The sequence below is a fragment of the Caloenas nicobarica genome, chromosome 5 (assembly GCF_036013445.1).
Source record: "Caloenas nicobarica isolate bCalNic1 chromosome 5, bCalNic1.hap1, whole genome shotgun sequence".
Classification (NCBI taxonomy): domain Eukaryota; kingdom Metazoa; phylum Chordata; class Aves; order Columbiformes; family Columbidae; genus Caloenas; species Caloenas nicobarica.
This window is the reverse complement of record NC_088249.1, coordinates 12,469,977-12,488,791: the sequence shown is the minus strand read 5'-3', so window position 1 is coordinate 12,488,791 and position 18,815 is coordinate 12,469,977. Positions and strand designations below refer to the sequence as shown.

Here is an 18,815-nt window from a genome sequence, read left to right as displayed (position 1 = left end):
ACTACATTAGAAAAAAAATTTTTTTTCATTATGTATTGCTTTTTGGTTAAAGACAGTACAAGCCTTTTGAGTAGGCATTATTTGACTGCTGCAGGGCACATGGTTCTGGGAAAGATGCTTTTTGCTCTACTGGACTGGAATAAGCTAGGCTAGTAGATGCACTTAGATATTACTGCATCTGCACTAGAGGGTTTTCAGCTTTCATTATGCTGATGCATTCTTTAAGCATGGAGCAGACCTAATTTTAGGCCTAGCTTTTTTTTAACATCTTATAAGCAGGCAGAAAATGAAGTTATGGCTACTACCCTGCGAATTCGTCTGTTAAAAAGGTTTTCTAGAGACCTTTACACAAATGTTAAAAGAGTATATTTTTAAGCCAGAGTGTAATTTTTCCCCACTTGTACTTCACTCCTTGCATACTCCTTAAGCAGCCTTGTGCCAGTCTCAGGCTTTATTTAGTTCCGCTGGAATAAGTTTGACTTCCTGAGCATGTAAGAACTTCTCCTTTTAGCACGTGTGGGAGGGAGTACTTGGCACATGCAAACTGCTTCTGCCCAAGGGCAGATAGGGCTGGTGTGAACACCAAAGACTTCACATGGATGTGGTTCACCCTTGTTTTGAGGAGCACCCCACATCTATATCAGCTTCTCAGCAGCTCTCATGACTTGGAGATATCTTACCCGTATTTCTTTCCTGGTCTGTCAGGCTGGAGTTTTCCAAGTCTGTCCTCCAGATAAACTAGAATTTCCCCCATGTTTAACAAGGAAAAGATATGTGTCAAGTTGTTCTTCATCCTCAAATTTTGCTAATAAATGCCAAGATAAGGTAGGTGACGGTACGCTGAGGCAATTCTTAGTATATGTGTTCATAATTGAAGTTTTAGCAGTAAAATTGATGCTGTCACATAGGTGTTCTGCCCAGAACTCTCAAATAAGAGCCAGGTATGTATTGAAGAAAATATTTCTATTTATTTGGTTTAATATGCCTTAGCTTAAATGAAACCAGTTGAATCAGCCAACTAAGGCTGTTCCTCAAAACTATTTCCCTTTTGCACATACAGTAATTTTCTCAGGTGCCTATGGTGGTTTTCCAGAAACTGCCAATGTTCAGTGGATTGCATGGCCTGAACATAAACCCAGTTTAGGACTGATCCCTCCACAGCAAATAATTGTAATTGTGGATTTTCCTGTCGCATCTATTGAATTAGAATGGAAATACAGGAAATTTGGTTTGCAAATCAAGACGTTCTATTTTTCTTGCGTAATATAACTTTATTTTCCTGTTGTTTTTTTTTTTTAAAAAAAAGCTTTTAATTGTGTGTAAATAAGATAGAATTATTCAAAATTGCGAAGTCATGTGAAAGTACAAGTAAACAAAAAAGTTAACAGATAGATGTCTCTAAAATATTACGTATGAAGTCAAAAAAGTGTTGCTTAGAGTTAAGTTTGCCTTACAGTGTAGATCATGAAGTAAAGCTGTTGCAGAAAAAAAGAAATCTCTATGCAGTTAAAACTGGCCCAAACACATATGAAACAAATTCAAGGCAAACTTGGCTTAGAAATCATGGAAGAAAATTATAGTTAACCTTATTACTAAGTGCTCCAATAAGGTCATTTCAGTATTGTTGAAATCTTTAGTCCATATCTATGCATATGGTAAAAAGCCTGGCAAATATTCTAGATTTTAGCTATCAATCTTTTTACCAAGGTAAAGGCCAGGGAAAGTTGGTGGCGGGGGTCAGGGTGACAGCTCCTTCTGCAGAAGTGCTAAGACGTGCAAGAGAAGACCTCTGCTGATGGACCTTGGGAACTGCACATCTCTGGGAAACAGAGCCTGGGAAAAGGCATTTCCCTATAGGACACCATGCCTGGGTAGACCGGGAGGTGGCAGCTCCTGTGGGGAAAGGTGCCAAAAAAGCAGGGGTGCAATGTTGTGATGGGCATTTGTGGAGGAAACAGGGTAGTTGTGGTCCCTGTGGCCCTGCTGGCTGGCACAGAGGTGGCCGTGCTGGGACATGAGGTGACAGGCTGTCAGCCAGGCTGTTCAGTGCCAGCAAAGGGCTTGGCTGTACAGCTGGACAAAACAGACTTTGTACAGTCAGCACCTAAATGCAGATCAGGCTTCCTAATATTTTCTTTTTAAGCACAAGTCCTTTGGGCTCTTGATCTGTAAAAGACTCAGGACTGTGCTATTTTATGCAAGATGCCCCTTACTCTTGCCTGGTGATGCTCATCCACTTCAGGTTAACAACATACATGGTTGCTGTGCTCTCCTGGACCTGGGGCACTGACTATTCCTCCTGCAAAGCCCGATCAGGAGTTATCATCTTAAATGCATCGACCAACCCTGCAGTGTCCAGCAGCCACTGGGCAATGCCCTGGTTATGCTTCCCCAACGCCTGCAATGGCACCACCGTGGCCAGGGCAAGTGCAATCAAACCCACCCATCTCATGGGAACAGCAGTTCTGTGAGCGGCCGGCTCACACCACCTGAGACATACAGCTTATGTGCTTCTCACTGGATAAAGCTTTTACTCAAAATTATAAAGAATACATAATGACCAAGGGTTTTTTTATTGCTATTTTAGACAAGTGATGGAGCAACAGCAACAGCGCCAGGAATCTCTGGAAAGAAGAACCTCTACCACAGGCACGTATCAAACCAAGCACATAGAGTCTCTCTCTGCTTGTCTCCTCTAGCTGTAGCTGAGTTTTGCGTGGTGCTGTACAAGAGCTAGACTGCTAAAAGTGGTTGTAGTTATGATTAGATTGTAAGGCATTTTCAGCTAGGGACTTACGTGCATTTGGGCATGGTTGTGTTGCTTCGCAGATGCTCAGCTCCAGGGTGTGCAGGTGGAGCTAGGCGGGTTTTGTGCTTGGCAAAACTTGTACAGCTGGGGGGAACTTTTGATACACCAAGGGGGCCTGGCCATGCTTCTTCCACACCCACAAGGAGAGCACGTAGCACAGCCACTGCAAGAATGATTCCATGTTTCCCAGGGATGTCAGCACAAAGGGGTGGATGGGCTGGATGTGCCAGGTCAGGCACTCCCCATTGCTCTGCAGCACAAGGCAAATGACAGCATAGAGGAAAATATAGCTCTAAATGCTCATCAGTGGGGATTTTGTGGTCATGAAGTGAGGAGTCTTCTGTGAGCTTAATGGAAAAAATATATATATTTAATGAGCTTACAAAAATCTTCTATAGCATATTAAGTTGCACTAAGCTGAGAGAAGAGATGACAGGAATAGCTTATAACTACAAAGTATGGCTTTGCTTCTCTGAAAGAAGGCAGAGCAAGCAAGCCAAGATGGCCATCTTGTGGTTGGGCTTTTGTTTTGGGGAAGTTTTTCCAGTTAATTTGGCCACAGAAGTGAAATGTTTTTCCTCAGCTGTTAAAACTTTTTAGTTTTTGACTTGAACCCAGCTCAGACATACACACATACCTTAGTCAGCAGCAGAAGTTGTTGGACTCTGTTTCGGCAGAGGTCACTGTGTGCTATTTTGCATAGGGAACATACCCAAAATCCTGCCTAGACATTTGCAAGGAGTGGGACCTGGCTCCCAGGGGGTTCTGGCTGTCCCCTGACTGGGTACGAGGTGGCCACCGCTGTGTTCAGCACATCCCTTGCAGCTGCCTCAAGTGTCCTGATCCTGACTGAGATTCACACAGGGTTTGGAGGAGCCTCCCTGTCACCGGAGCACACAGCCTGTCCCAGGCTACCAGGCTCCTGCTCCTCACAGCCCTCTGGTTCTGCCAAGGGTTGGAAACCCCTGAGCAGGTGCCTACACCATCTCCTCTTTGATTTGAGTTTCTGTTTGCATTTACTTTGCAGTTCCTTTTTCTCTGTTCCACTTCATCTTGGTTTCGTTCCTTGCTGTGTACCCATCTTATTCTTTTCATTTGTCTTTTCTGTTCTTTTAGTTTCCACCCTTCAGATAAGCGTGTGCTCTCCCCCCTCTCAGCCCCCATCTCCTCCTCCTGCCTGCAGTAACTGCGGTGCTCCTGCCTCCGGTGCTGTGCCCCCACCACCACCCCATGCCAGCGCTGTCTCTTCGGCACCTGCTGTCCGCGAGCCCACCAGTCAATCCTCTTTCAGATCCCCGCAGAGAGCCAGAGACCCCCCGCAGCTCCTGCACAGGCACTCAGCCTCTGAGCTGCAGACGGCCCCAGGTTCCTCCCCTCCAGCCTGCCCAAGCCGCAGGACCATAACACCAGGCATCAGACGAACCTCGCTGTCCCCACCACCTCTCCATCCTTCCCACTTTCCCTTCGCCTCTCACCAGCCTCTCAGGCGCGCTTCTCTTGCCTGCTCTCCTCGGTCTTCGGCTTCCCCCACCACAAATGCACCACCTCTGCAGAGGGGTGATGTCCCACAGCTGTGTGGTCCCACCACCCTGCCTGTGATTCCTGTCCCGCTTGACAGGGTCAGGGGACCCACAGATAAAGCAGGCCAGTCAGCAAACATACCTCTGAACGGCCATTCTGAAGGACAAATTGCTTTAGGTCCCTCTGGGACTCAGGTGAAAAGCATGGATGGGTCCTTCTTTCCACACCTAGGAGCTGCACCCTCCTCCTTGCTGCCCACCATCGCCAGCCCCCCCAGCTCCTTTGGCCAGGCTCCCTCCCCATCCTCCCATCCGTCATCTCATCCTCCACAGCAGTGGTATCAGCCCATGTCACACTGTCTTCCATTGCCTCCCCCTTACGCTGCTGTGTCTGAGGTGACTATGCCCAGGAGGACCCCTCCTTACATGACTCCATCAGCCTTTGCCCACTTGAGTAAGTACCGATTTTGAATGAGTTACAACCTGTATAAAGCCTTAGCTTTCAGCTCTTTAAAAAGCCCTGTTGGCACTGCCTGTGAGTGCTAGAAAAAGGGTGAAAGACCCAAGGCTACTCCTGCTGTATGAGGTTTCTGAAACCAAGGTGGAAAAGTGTTGAATTCACTCAGGACTGGTCTGGGGACCTTCTGAGTTAAAAGCAAGGCAAAAAGCAAGAATTATAGGACCAGGACCAGGTAGCTGGGTTGTTGTGTTGCGTATTCTTATTGTATTAGCCCGGAGATTTTTATCATTCAGCAGAGTCAAATTGCACTTGGCAGTGAGCTTCATACAAAATCTGTACTCAGCTGGCCCAAACACAGGGGATGGGCTCTTCTGAAGCTAGAGGCCAGGTCTGCCGTAGACTTGTTGTCTATGTAGCAATATTGAAGAGGTGGTGATTGTTATTGTTTGTTTTAAGTGGCATTTCTGTTACCAGCAAAAGCTATAACATGGATTTTGTTAGAGTTACCCAGAATCCCCTGTGCTTCTGTAATTTATTTCATTCTAGAAACTCTCTTCCTGGTATAAAATGCATTTATAGTTGAGGGCTTGTCACTATAACTATTCCAGCAAACCTTTTTCATCACAGGCAGATCAAGAGCTTGAGTCTGCCACTTTGCATATGGTCTTGATTTCTAGAGCTTGTCTAAAACCTGCAGAGTTTAAACAGTTATGAGTAATGCCTATTTGCAATTCAGATGATACGTTTTGTGACTTGGATCCATTCCTGTTTGTAACCACATATAATGCTTAAATGATGTGCCTAGAAAAGGAAGAAAACTGAGATGTTTCCTTTCACTTTCTGCTAAAAATATTACTGCAACCACTGGAGGCTCAGTCCTTCAGCTGATATAAGTCCTTGAAATCCACTTAGTTCAATGAAGTTATTTTAAACTCACATCGGTCCATTATTTTGACTCGGTTCAATTTTTGCCTCAGGCTGGCATCTAATTAGGTGGGTGTAGTTTTGCAATTACAATTAACTGTACCGCCAATGAATTACTAGCTATTATGTTCATGAACCAAAGAGGGCTTGAAACATTTAAAGTATTTCTAATAGTAGCTATGGTTCATTTCAAGAGTGGCATTGGGAGTGTGAAATAATGGAAGAAGTAACCACAGAAATAAGCCAGTATTGTAAGAAAACCTAGATAAGAAGAAAATCAGGCTGCTTATGTTAAATACGGCTTCCGAATGTTCCTCGGTCAAAACTTGCCTGTCTTTCAAAATAACACTTACTGAACAACTGAGCCTGTGATTATATATCAAGAGCAGCTTGTTCTGAGAGAGCGTAATGTGGGGAAATACCCTCAGGGAGGTGAATTTGTTCAACTGACCTGTTACAGACAGGGAGAATGCTGCAGATGAGTTACCCACCATCAGTCCCTCCAGCAGCCTGCTGTACTGAGGAGCTTTGCTGAACCTCGGGGTGCTTGGAGCTGGACTCTCCTCCCATTATTTTGCAAGACCAGCTGAGGCCACATACCTCATATTCAATAGAAAGGAGGACGCATTGCTGTAGCCCACAGTTCTGATGAAAAGCTGATGTTAACTGAAGTCTATGGAGTTTGCTGATGTAGTGTGTTATCTCCATGTAGAAAGCTATGAGAAGAGCAGGAGAAGTTGCCACTTATGAATTGGGAAGTGTTGTCTGTGTTTTGATTTTGCCACAGAACAAAACACTAGCACAGCCAGGGAGAAGAGGAAGGAGAAGGATAGCTTATCAGTGACAGGGTCTAGCAGAAGGACACAACTGTAGCTGATTGACCATTGATGCAACCACCATCTCCCATTCTTCTGCTTGGTGCTTCCTTGCGTTGCTCACCCGTCATGCAGTCAGATCATGGCCTTGGGAGCAGGAACGTGACCTCACGTTTGGGCTGGAGGAGATCATGCTTCACGTCTAATTCATCTTCTCTGCATTTCAGGCCCAACACTTCCACCTGGTCATCCCAGCGGTGCCGCCGTGATCCCTGCTTCGTCCGGGGGGCCCCCACCTCCGCCACCCCCCCCGGTCCCTCCGCCACCCATGGGAGCTGCGCCCCCGCCGCCGCCCCCGCTGCCGGCCGGCGCTGGCCAAGGGGCTGCCCCTGAAGATGGGTCGGTGTCAGGGCTCGCGGCGGCTCTGGCTGGTGCCAAACTAAGGAGAGTTCAACGGGTAAGGAGGTGGCGCTGGGACTCCCCCATGGGCTGTTCTCCACTGCAGGAAAGCCTGGTGCAGCTTGGTGTAACGGTGCGCAAAGCCAGCGTGAAGCACGGTGAAACATGCTTCAGCTGACCATTACGTGAACTTTTAAATGTGAGTTCGTAGTGCAAACCAAGCTGAGCAGGAAATATTTAGTAGAATTTCTGCTCTTCAGAAAATATTAATTAGCAAATGGCTGCAAGTTCTCATGTTGCCAGGATTTCATTCCTTCTGCGGAGTCCCCCATCGTACCATGTGTTAGTGTTTTCAGTCATTGTACGTGGTTAAAACTACACTATGTTTACAAAAACCAGCGTACACTGCTGAGGCCTCACATCAATAGGTGTCCACTTCAGTAAGGGTTGCATAACCATGCATAAGCATAATCACGAACAAACGGCACTGTGGGTTTTTTCATCATTCCCCCATATATTTGCCTCACCCAGACTGCTCCCGGTTTTAGTAAGGTCCACATGGGTCTTCTTCCCCAGGCCGAACACATCCTATCTCTGTTTTTTGGCTGTGATTGTGATCTCTGTTCCTAATAATTAGGAAAGCTAATCATTAAGGATGTGGTTGTAAATGAAAGTTTTCATTAATTCCAATGTTGATTTCTGTTTTAAGCCAGAAGATGGTTCAGGAGGGTCCAGCCCCAGTGGGGTCTCTAAGAGCGATGCCAATCGAACAAGTAGCGGAGGAGGCGGAGGAGGACTAATGGAAGAAATGAATAAATTACTGGCTAAAAGGTTTGTACTTAGACTTCAAGTAGGCACTAGCCTGAGTTGTGCAGCAAATTGTGGAACAAGGGGCTGTCATTTTCGGTTAGCAATGGGTCACTTTGGTGCTACTTTGCAATTTGAGAGGTCCTGCATAGGTGTTAGTTGCCAGCATCATCTGGCCTTTAAAATGAAAGTGTAGGTGTTGAAGCAATGGTATCTGGCAAAATTTAACTGCTGTAGCAGATCCTGCAATGTGGTAACCTTCAAAGATGGTGATAAATAAATCCTCAGGGGTTTCCCCATTTTACCAGATCTATTTCAAAGTTACTGTTTTCAAAAAGAGTAAACTGTGAAAGGAGCTTAGACAAATCATTCTTTATGCAGCACATTCAGGCTGTTGGGCCCAAAACCAGAAACAGAAGTGCAATCAAAAGACAACATCTTGGCAGGTAAATTATTATAAAATCTCGGTGTGTTTCAGACAGTCTAGCCAACTTATTCTCCATTAAAGTAAATTGTGATGTATCAAGCTACCACCTATTAAAAGGCACTCAGTTATTCCAATTATTTTTCCTTTCTCTTTCCCCCTTCATTCCATCAGTAATGTTCTGTCAGAGTGTAACTCCCAAGTTCCTAGTGTTAAATGTTTTGGGTTTAGGTCTAAAGATTTTTTAACTTATGAATAGTGAAAGAAAAGGATGAGTAAAGTAATGAAGAGTAGGTACAATTGTATAGTGTGCAGAGATGGAGTTTTTAAATAATGTTGTCTAGGATAAAAGCAGTTCCCAGTTCAGAGGGTCTCATTCCAACTTTTCTCCACATCCTGGTCATTTCAGAAGGAATTCTGAACATGGACTGTGGATGCAGTCCTTTGGATAGCATGAAATAAATACACAACACTGTAAGAAGTTACCAGCAGTGTAAAGTACCAAATAGATAATTTTCTCTCTTTTCAGAATTAAAATAGTTTTAAGTAGTTATTAACTGGTTCAAGACTGACCTTGGTGAACTGGAAGATGTCTGTAAGCAAAGTAACGTTCAGTAAGTAGATGCTGGTGTAACTAGCTCTGTTCAAGCAAGTAAGCTAAATGGACATCGCATATGCTTGGAAATAGAAATCCTACGAATTTCTGTGGTTCTAGTCTAAAATGTCCTCCAGTGTGGCTTTTGGCAGTGGGATCTGGTGTCTTCAGGTATTCAGGGTCAAATCCCTTCGCTACCTTAACAAAAGCACACACTGCCAGGAGCACCGTGCTGCCTCAGCTCTGAAAATAACCGAGCTGCAAATCCTTTCCCAGGGAGTTGACAGGAACAGGATTGTCTCCTAAATTTTGCTTCGCAGAGCCATGGAAGTCATTGGAAATACACAACTGTCAGTCAAGGGTGTGATTGGCGCATGCTGTGAAACTGATAGCGAGAGGACTTCTTTTGGCTGAAAACCCCTTTTTATGTGTGATGACATAGGGAAAGGAAGAACCTGGCAGTGTGTTTCAGGTTGCTCTTATGAAGCTGGCAGCCAGGAGGGAAAAAAAAAAGATGTTTTTTTTTAAACAGAGCATGTTCAATAAAGAAATCACTGAGTGATGAACAGGGAACCTCATGGGCCCTTTTCTGAACAGAAAACCACATGCTCAGAAACAGGGAATGTTTATAATGCTGGGTAAGTAATGGAGGAAAATGTTTGTGAGAGCTCAGGTGATGTAAAATACGGCTCTCTAGACTTAGTGACCCCCATGAGAGCAGCCCTTTGCTTCAGAATAATGAACTGTCTCAGAAACCACTATCATTTCTAGCCCAGTTAAGTTTGTTGCAGGATGTAAATCTAACACTGCTCTCTCATCCTGGCAAATATTCCCCTCATTCAGGTTTGTAATAGTTATAACCTTTTTCCTCAGAAGTATCAAGTATATATTAGAGAAACACTATAAAAATTATTATTGCTCTAATAAAATTATTAATGCAGTTGAATATCTGGAAATAAGTCCCTCAGAGCACTGTGTCCTACAAACACATACATGTGTTTCACTCCTCTGTTTTTTTGTTAATTTTACATCAAATCCTCCAATTTGTGAATCCAGTGAGGCTTTTCTTTTTCCAGTGATATGTGACAGTGTTTTGGAAACTCAGAAGCCTTTCTAAGTGCCACTTGAGATTTTTTTTTTTCTGTGAGATGACTTTTGTCCACTTCAGAGACAAGACTAAATGAAATACCTGTCACATTGGTGTTCCAAAAAACATCTGCTAAGGAGCTGGCTGAGAAGTGTCACCACTGCAATACCCACCTGAGCCACCTGGGGGGCAGGGTTGGTCCTCAGAAACTCCCACGGGGTTTGGGTTGTTCCTCCTGTGTAGGACACAGGAGCCACCACTTCCTGAGCCCCAGAGAGAAGCCATCCCTTTCTCGCCCAGTTTCATACCCAGCTGTGCATCCTTCCTCCACTTCAACACATTTCTTTATGCTGCGCTCCTCAGTTAAACACCGCCTCATCATATTGCCCCTCTCCCTGAGTCATATCACCGAGGTCTGGATTCCTCACCTCTACCCCAGTCCAGTGCAATTGAACACATTCAGCCTTTGTCGCGTTCCCTGGGATGAACTCAGTAAATAATAACTCCCACCGGAGCCTGAATCAGCCTTCCCATGTGGAAGATGTGTTTCTAGAGGGTTGACTGTGTGTCCTGTCTCATGTTCCTTTGCAAAGGAGGAAAGCAGCATCGCAATCAGACAAGCCAGCTGACAAAAAGGAAGAGGAAAGCCAAAATGTAAGTGAAAGACTCCTCACTGTTGTGCTTTTGCAAATATGTTGATGTGCTGCCTCGTAAGTCAGAGTCCTTGCCCATTCACTAAGTGTGGCAGGCAATGACGAGCAGTGCTGATCCAGGAATAGATTTGCACATTCAGTCAAAAGCTAAATGTAAATGCTTCCACCTTTCCTGGGAACAGCACACTATAAAAACTAATTGCTGCCTTATTCATAGGTGAGGTATTGTACAAACCAGGTTAATAGGTGCTGTCTCATTATCTGATCTGAGTGTTGTAGGGTACAGTAGATTCTTGTCCCTTAAGAAGATGCATTGAACCTTCTGGCAAGTCAACTTGAGATCACGTTCATGTTTCTCATTTTAAATTTGCGGCTTCAGCTAAGCTGAAGTGAATCATCAACCACGTGGTGTAACTTTGGATTGCCATCCTCCATGCAGAGCAAGAATTGGCCTACTTTGGACCCCAGAGTGCATATAAAATGTATTTCTGGGGGGCTGAAGGGGAAACAGCGTATTAAACATTAGACCATTCAAAAGTTAAAATATGTGTTCATGATGCTTACACTAAAATGAGATAGAATTTGAGCAACTTCAGGGAACTTCGATTAATTTCAGTTTTAGCTGTTCTGTCTGTATGTTGTCCACAAAAGCGATTAAACAAGAGTTTTGATTTGACTCAGCCTTTTTACTGAATTTGATGCAGCAATTTTGAGTTCAACATGTAGATTAAAATAACTTTTTTACCTACTGAACTGGTAAAGCATGGGAGATCTTTCTACTTTCAAGAGATGCCAGGATTTTTGCTGTGTCCCTTCCCATGTGGTGCTTTTCTGGGCTGCTGCTCATGCAGCATTCCTGTTGCTAGCTGGTGCCTTCGTGAAGTCTCTCTGCCATGGCTGCAAGTTCATGAAGCATCGTGTGTGCCTCATGTCACCTGTACAGAGATATTTCCTCCAAAGACAAAGTAACAGCTGCTCAGTAGGAAATCCATTCAGAAAACGTAGGTCTCGCCACAGTCTGAAAGGTTTGTAGCAAGAGCAGGAATAAACGCTTCGCATTGCTTAAGGAGAAAATTAGCTATTTTTTGCATGTTCCTCAAGGAATGCTTCAAGCATGGAATTTGCCCCAAAGCTGGCTTTGAACCATATACTCAGAGGTGAAGGCACGATTTAGCTTGTAACTGTTCAGCCTCTGCTGTCTTTCTGCCCTTTTTTTCTCTCCTTGAAGCTCTGCATTATTTCGTTTCCCAAATCAAACTTTTTGATAGCACCAAACTGTTCAGAAAGGTTTTTAAAGAACACCTGTTTAATGTGTATCTTGAGTACACTTTGTGGTGGAGGTATCTTCTGTCAAACCGGGTGCAATTCCATTTTCCAATGCACAGTTAATGCTTTGCCTGAGTGTGTTTTGAGGGCTGCTAAATAATACTGACATGTCAAATATATATGGGCAAATGTTCTGTGATCTGTCACACATAAATCCCAGAAAAAAAGAGTCCTAGTCTTTGATGGAGTGTTTAATCTTCCACTTAGGAGTACTGATTGATTTAGTTACATCCGTTAGTACCTGGACTACTCTCACTGATACCAGCAGCAGTCGTGGGCTAACAGGCTGGGATCTGACCTACTGTTCCTTCAGATGGCTCAGTTTCCATATCACAGAGAGTTTCTAAATTTGAGAAATGGATGGTTTGTATTTAGACAACAGCAGCCAGCACTTTAGAGTGCTAATTTAGCCTGGTTTGGTATACAGGGATGAGAGTGATTCAGTGGAAAAGGTGTTCATATTAGTAAAAAAAAAAAATAAAAAGGATGTATTTTGCCATGCTAAAAGGATAGAAAGGTTAATGTTTAAATGGACTTGAGGCCATACCTGGCAGCAGCATCTGTTGGACATGCTTGGAAGAAAATTGCTTTTGTACCATCTGTGCTGCAGTTGGTCTCTTGAGTAGAAGAGTACTCTGCACATCATCTCCAGAATTCAGTAATGGCCTGTTTTTCTCTTTGTAGGATGATGCTAGTACCTCTCCTTCACCCAGTACACGAGGTCCCACCCAGCAGCAGCAAAATTCGTCAGGTATTAAATCGAACTACTAGTGTTGTAGTTGTCTTCTTAATCTAGTTTTCTCTGCTATCTCCAGACTCTGGGTTCATTGTCCTACTTCTGAGTGCAGCAGCAGTAACTAACAGAAAAATTCCCAAATACCTATTGCTTTAAAAACTGCATTCGACAAGAAAATATTTTGTATGCTTCACAGCCAAGAAAATGACCATACAGCCAGCAGGGCCAGTCACGTAGCTGAGGTTCTGTGTCTTCAATGTTGTGCACCCAAATCTTCTACCAAAAAAGCTATATTATTTCACTTTGAGTACTGTAGCTGTCATGGTTTTTACAGTTGGGGTTTGGGTCTCAAACTGTTACCCTTCTTTAATTTAGTAGCTTGTTGCAGTAAGCTTGATCCTGAGAGTTACTAGGCAAAATCAAGGAGCCCCCAAAATATGTTTTTTCCTATGATGAGCTGAAATAACTGTATCTGAGTAGATAAGCTGCAAGACAGTCAGATTCATCCTTGCATCAGCCTTGGCTTTCATGCATGCTGAAAGAAATCTCTCCCAAGGGAATGAGTATTTAACCATTCCAGCTTCCTTTTGGAACAAAGCCATGATTTACGTGCTTTGCAAGGGAAGGGGAAGAAGCCAGGAGAAAGGTGCACATAAATGAGAAACGAGATCTAGAGATTTCCTGGGAGTGCCCATAATTCTTTTAAAGAGCTTTTTAGGGCCTCACAGAGGAGCAAACCCTTGTGTATAATGTTGTGTGTTATTCAAGTCTCTGAAACAGTTCACTTTATTTTAGACCATTTGCACAGGAGGAGATTGGGACAATAGCAAACATTTTCAGTGACACAGGTTATATAGTACAGCTATTAGGAATTTTCTGTGAGTTAGAACTGTAGACAAGAGTAAATAAATTCTCTGCGGAGATTTGCATACTGGGGGTCTCACTGCCTTTATTTTTAGATTCACCCACATTTTCTGCAAACTATGTAGGCAAAAAAACTAAGACTTTTTAAATTGAAATATAAATAAGTATTGTACGGAATAAAATAAGCATTGCAGCAGTTAGCCTGTATTTCTTAACAGAAGTGATTTATGCTTTTCCTCCTACTGTTCTGGTTCCTTGTCTTTTTAGTATTGTTTAACTAATTAAAAGGATCACTGAGCAAATTTTTGCCAATGCTTTCTCTATAATGTAAGCAACTGCACTCATTCAGCAGTCCTGCTTTCCTGGATCTTTCTAAGTCACTCATCCTTACTGAATGAAAGCAGCTGTATAAGACAATCAACTTCGGGATTTTTTAACCATTAGAGAAAAAATAATAGTAATTTTTGCTCTTTTTTTTTTCCAGACTCTGGGAAGAAGCCATGGGAAAGGAGCAATTCTGTTGAAAAGCCTGTATCTTCATTACTTTCTAGGTGAGCTGCACGGGGTGTCCCTGCGGCTGGCTAGCAGTCGGGATGGTCATGCTGTCCCCGTGGCACGTGCACAACTCATGTCTCGTTTCATTCCATTGCTGTAGAAATCCATCAGTGGTGAAGAGCTGTGAAGCTAAGAGCCCCACACAATCCCACGTGTCTTCTAGGTACTGGCTAACAGCCCGGCTTCTTAACCATCTTGGCTTGTCCTTTGGCTAATCCCATCATTCAGCACTAACGTTTTGTCTTCTGTCACGTCTTATTCTCTTGCAATCTGCTTTGTCTGTCGCTGCACGAAGTGTGAAGGTAGAGTGTGTCCTGTCAAAGGCTTATTCTGTGGAAACAGCCCCCTGCTCAGGTGGGCACAGGCATCACAGACACTAATTGTGCTTAAGCAAGCACTTAAAGCATCTGTGCTTGTGAATCAGAGGCATGGGCTTGGCAGCACACTGTGCCACGTGGAAGGCAGGTTTTGGAGCATCTTTTTAGAGGAGGTTCAGGGTGAACCTGCCAACAGGAGAAGCCTTCATTGTCCAACCTCTGCAGAAATTCAAAAGCAAAGGCAGAAATTACCTGAAGAGCCTGCAGCTGGGAGAAGGGAAGTTATTCTTCCATCCATGCAACTTGCAGTGTGTGCATGAGAAAGGACAGCAAAGCTTGGTGCAACAAGTTAATAACATCAAGCTGTGAAAAGGCCCAGCCACAGACAGCGCATTCAGAAATATGGGGTAAAAAAGCTGGCGGGTGTCAAAAGCCACAAAGCCTCAAGCAGGACTCCAGAAGTCCTGTAAGTCCTGCCAAGCTGCAATATCACCACCCATGTTCTTACCCACAGAGATTAAGTTTGGTGTTGCACAACTAAAGAGAGACTTCCTTCCAGTGCTGGTACAGGCCCACCCCATGTTACTGCAGTACTGGACACTGAGATGGATGGATATGCTGAATAAGGAAGCAGAACACAGGTTTACATACGTTTAGGATTTACTGCAAAGATATGTCCCTTATTTTACACCATTATGTATATGACAGTGCTGAGTCTGCAGAGAGAAAGCTGCCAATGGCAACTATCTGCACATCAGTGTTAAAGATGCTGGAACTGGCCCTGTCAAAACATTTAGAGGGATGCACCAGTGTTACTAGCACAAAATATAGCCTCTCCGGCTCTCCTAAAACCGATGGAACACATTGGTTCTAGGAAATATGTGAGAGTTTCCAATAGGTATAGAAAGACCATTCCTTCTCTTTGCAAAAGGAAGTGAAACGTGGGCTGCTTAAAGCAGCCATCAAGTTTTCACCAGCTATCTTCTGTAGTGCCATTCTGTCTGGGAGGAGGAGGAGGAGGAGTTGAGTGGGAAAAAATCCTGCCCTAGTTTAACACCTGGAGTAGTGTTTGCTTGCTCAAGTGACTTCTGTGGGGGAAGCAGGGCAGGTTTCAAAAGCTCTCAGCAGTGACCTCTTTCTGTTCCTGTTCAGTTAGATGACATTTGTTTTTGTCTTAACTCCCAGCTTAGCTGTAAGATGGTAGGAGATAGGTTAAGATTTTCCTGAGAAAGGATCACAAGACCAAGCTTACCCTCAGGGTGGCAGAATCTCCACCAGCCCCCAGTTTGGGTCCAAAGATGATGGCAAAGTTATTTGAAACCTTTTCTATGAATTATATAGCATCATTAGTTTTTGAAATGTTTTCAAGTTACTTATTAAAAGAGAAAGTCAAGCAGCTTCTGCTTCCTTAATTTGTTTTATCAGCCATCACTAGAGTTAAGCCAACTGAGACCATCCTGGAAGACCAGTAACACTCAGGTGTACCAGCCATTAAGGGCAGATTGGTTTTATTTCTGGGTCAACAAAAGATGCCTGTGCCAGACAGTGCTATCAACAAGCTCCACTTGACTCAGGCCTTTCAAGGAAAGAATTGCTGGGTTATTATTTTGCCTATAATATTTTTGCAACCTGTATTCTACTAATACTTTAGCACCCAGTTAAAGTCTGGGTGGCCAATAGAGGGTTGCTGTACAGAAAACACACTGTGAAAGAAAAACCAGACATCTAACTTGCAAATTGCAATGCTGTAACAAAATACGTCATTAAACAGGCTTTATTTTTGAGTGTGAAATCACTGAAATTCCCAACGCCAAAAAAAAGAGTTAATTAAGTTTCAGTGCAGTCTTTGCGCTCCCTCCAATATGTCTGCAATAGGAGAAAGCAGCATCTTCGAGGGTCAGGCTGTGCAACGGGAGCAGTGCTGCTCTCCAGCTGCCAAACGCTCCTGAGCGGCACAAGAGGAGCCTCCAGCCCAGTGCTCAACAGGGGTGTTCCCACGCTGGGGTGGATTTCATCCACGCCATCAGGTGGGTGTAGCTTAGCGTGCATTGCAAGGAACTGACTGGCTTTTTTGTCCTCTTCTTCCATTTCTCAAGAATGAAGCCAGTGAGCAGCAGCAATGATGTGGCTATGGATGCCTTAGATTTTGATCGAATGAAACAGGTGAGTGAAAAGGTCTTCTGCACTTAAGTGATTTGACGAGCTACCCATTTCCCCCCATGCATGCGCTGTACAAGCAAAACAGCTGTTCAGTCTTCTGATTTCCTCTATAACTAGGTGCTTAGAGAAGGGCTAGCTGGTGAGCAGCAAGAGAGCACAATCTCACTGCTATTTGATCACGTTGTCTGTACAGAAACGTGCAGATAAATATGCCAGCATCTTCTGTGTCCTTAGCCTGGGAGTGCAGACGTAGCTGTTAGTAGCGCTAGGCTCTGATCGGCAGCGGAGGCGGGGGACAAGCACAACCGTGATAAACTTGCATTTTCTTCCACCCGTTAGAAGGAAATTCTGAGCAGCTGACTTGTGTTTTGTCTCATCAGGAAATATTGGAGGAAGTTGTAAGAGAGTTACACAAAGTGAAAGAGGAGATAATTGATGGTAAGAAAGAGAAAAATTATTATTTTTCTCATCTTTATGACTAATTTCCCGTAGATAAGATGGCAGGAACTGCAGAGAGTTCCCTGGTGTTTTCAGACTTCTCTGAGCAGCTCTGGTTTACATACACATTTGAAGAACAAGCATCTACCTTACCTGAGCTCTGATCATGACATTGTGTTTACATCCTTTATTTTTATGCTGTTGATGAGCATTTTCACCCCCAATCTGTGAGAAATTCACTGGCCGGCGTTTCTCACAGGTGGGAGGGTGAGAACAGGCCTGTCAGTAGCCCATGGCATGTGAATTTGTCACAATCAGGGAGTGTGCAATCACTTGTAACTATCTGGCCACTCAGGTCCGGAATGAGGAGTGGACAAAGGTACCAAACTGAAAATCCTTCCCTAGCATCTTCTGTAGGCTTCCTATGCTTGAAGAGCTATTTCAGACCTTCACTCAATTACAGCTTTCCAAATAGCCATGTATTTTTATAATTCATTGAAAAGTGCAACACCTGTACTAAATGTATCAGTACTTTTTTATAAATTCCTCTGCAATATATTTTTCAGGGCCATTATTGAAATACACAGCAAAATGCCTATTTGAAGCCCGCATTAGGGCATATGAAGATGTATGTCCACACCCTGCACTCCCCATCTTAGATTCTCACAGCAGGGGAAAAAAAGGAGACTGTAAAACAGCTAAAATCCATTCCCTGTCCCCGCGCCCTACACCCGTGTGCTCACAACACCTTGGGGCAGTTTGCAGTTGAGAAGACCCTCGTCCATATGCTACTGTCCCAGCAGCTTGGCCCTCAGAGCCTCCCTAGCTCATTCCAGTGCAAAATAAGACATTCATATAAAACACAGACACAACTTCTTAAACCAGTACTGCAGTTTGCAAGCAAACAGCTGACTGCTTACCCTTACTCGTCCTTTTACCCCCCACTCATCCTTTTACCAGCTCGTACTTTCTGCAACCTCTATACTTAGCATTTTCCATCACACTGGGTATAACATTATGCATTAACTTTTTGGTTTGGTTTTCTAGCCATACGGCAGGAGTTGAGTAGAATCAGTACAACATAATGATTGCAAAGCATTTGGACGGTACTAAGAATGCTAGGAAGATCGGATCATTTCTAAGTGTACCAAGGTCATGCAAGATGGTGAGAGAGGACACCGGCACTGTCTTTGTTCTTATACCCTTTTTATTAGCAGACTCAGCACACTTTGAAGCTTGCTGCTGCCTTGGATTCGCTTCATTTTAAAAGTCTTAATCTAAAGAATATTAAATTTTAAATTTCTGGATTTTTTAGATTTCATCTGACACTGCACATTGGATATGTCAGCCTTTTTTGTATTTTGTATTTGCTTATTTAAATGTATTACCTTTCTTTTTAGTAGTAGATAAGAACACACGTGAACCATTTGCTTTTGATAGATGACTTCAAAGTAATTTTACTAGTAGTCTGCAATGTAAATGAAGATCCTTTGCCAACAGAAATGTATTGTGGCATCACCAGAAGAAACAGAGACATGTTAGTTGTGTCAGCCAACAAGTTCTTTGTCTCAGAGTTATCACAATATAAAAAAAAAAATGGTACGTCAGTGCATCACAGTATCTGTGTTCATATTGGTAATAAACTGTTTATTGTCCACATGGCCCTGCCTTTCTTTCTTTCATTCGACCCTTGAGCTTCCTCACTTGTGCGTCACTTGGGCTGACGATGAGAGGAAGGTGACCGAGACTCACCGTGGGGTGGCAGCTCTGCCGGGCCAGCGCCGCAGAGCATGAGGAGGGAGGGTTACAGCTGGTGCAACAGCAGTGCCTCGTCTTACAGGGAGCCATGGCTCACACCTGCCAGCCCCTCCGCATCGCAGCTCAGCACCTCCTCCTGCAATCAGGCTGGGCAACCTCAGCAACTTT

At 43.9% G+C, this 18,815-nt stretch overlaps 1 protein-coding gene across 2 annotated transcripts in view; it reads left to right on the top strand.

Annotated features, from left to right (window-relative positions):
• The window catches only part of EVL (Enah/Vasp-like), a 128,389-nt gene extending 109,841 nt beyond the window's left edge, over nucleotides 1-18,548 (top strand). Inside the window, exons 5-14 of one of the 2 annotated variants that reach the window (XM_065635827.1) lie at nucleotides 2,588-2,649; nucleotides 6,756-6,985; nucleotides 7,637-7,758; nucleotides 10,434-10,494; nucleotides 12,504-12,570; nucleotides 13,904-13,970; nucleotides 14,075-14,137; nucleotides 16,388-16,454; nucleotides 16,832-16,889; nucleotides 17,937-18,548. In XM_065635827.1, coding sequence (XP_065491899.1) covers nucleotides 2,588-2,649; nucleotides 6,756-6,985; nucleotides 7,637-7,758; nucleotides 10,434-10,494; nucleotides 12,504-12,570; nucleotides 13,904-13,970; nucleotides 14,075-14,137; nucleotides 16,388-16,454; nucleotides 16,832-16,889; nucleotides 17,937-17,974 — 835 coding nt within the window. In that variant the 3' untranslated portion in view covers nucleotides 17,975-18,548. The remainder of the gene's footprint in view (nucleotides 1-2,587; nucleotides 2,650-6,755; nucleotides 6,986-7,636; nucleotides 7,759-10,433; nucleotides 10,495-12,503; nucleotides 12,571-13,903; nucleotides 13,971-14,074; nucleotides 14,138-16,387; nucleotides 16,455-16,831; nucleotides 16,890-17,936) is intronic. The other variant, XM_065635828.1, reaches the window with a different exon arrangement.
• The last annotated feature ends 267 nt before the right edge of the window (nucleotides 18,549-18,815 follow it).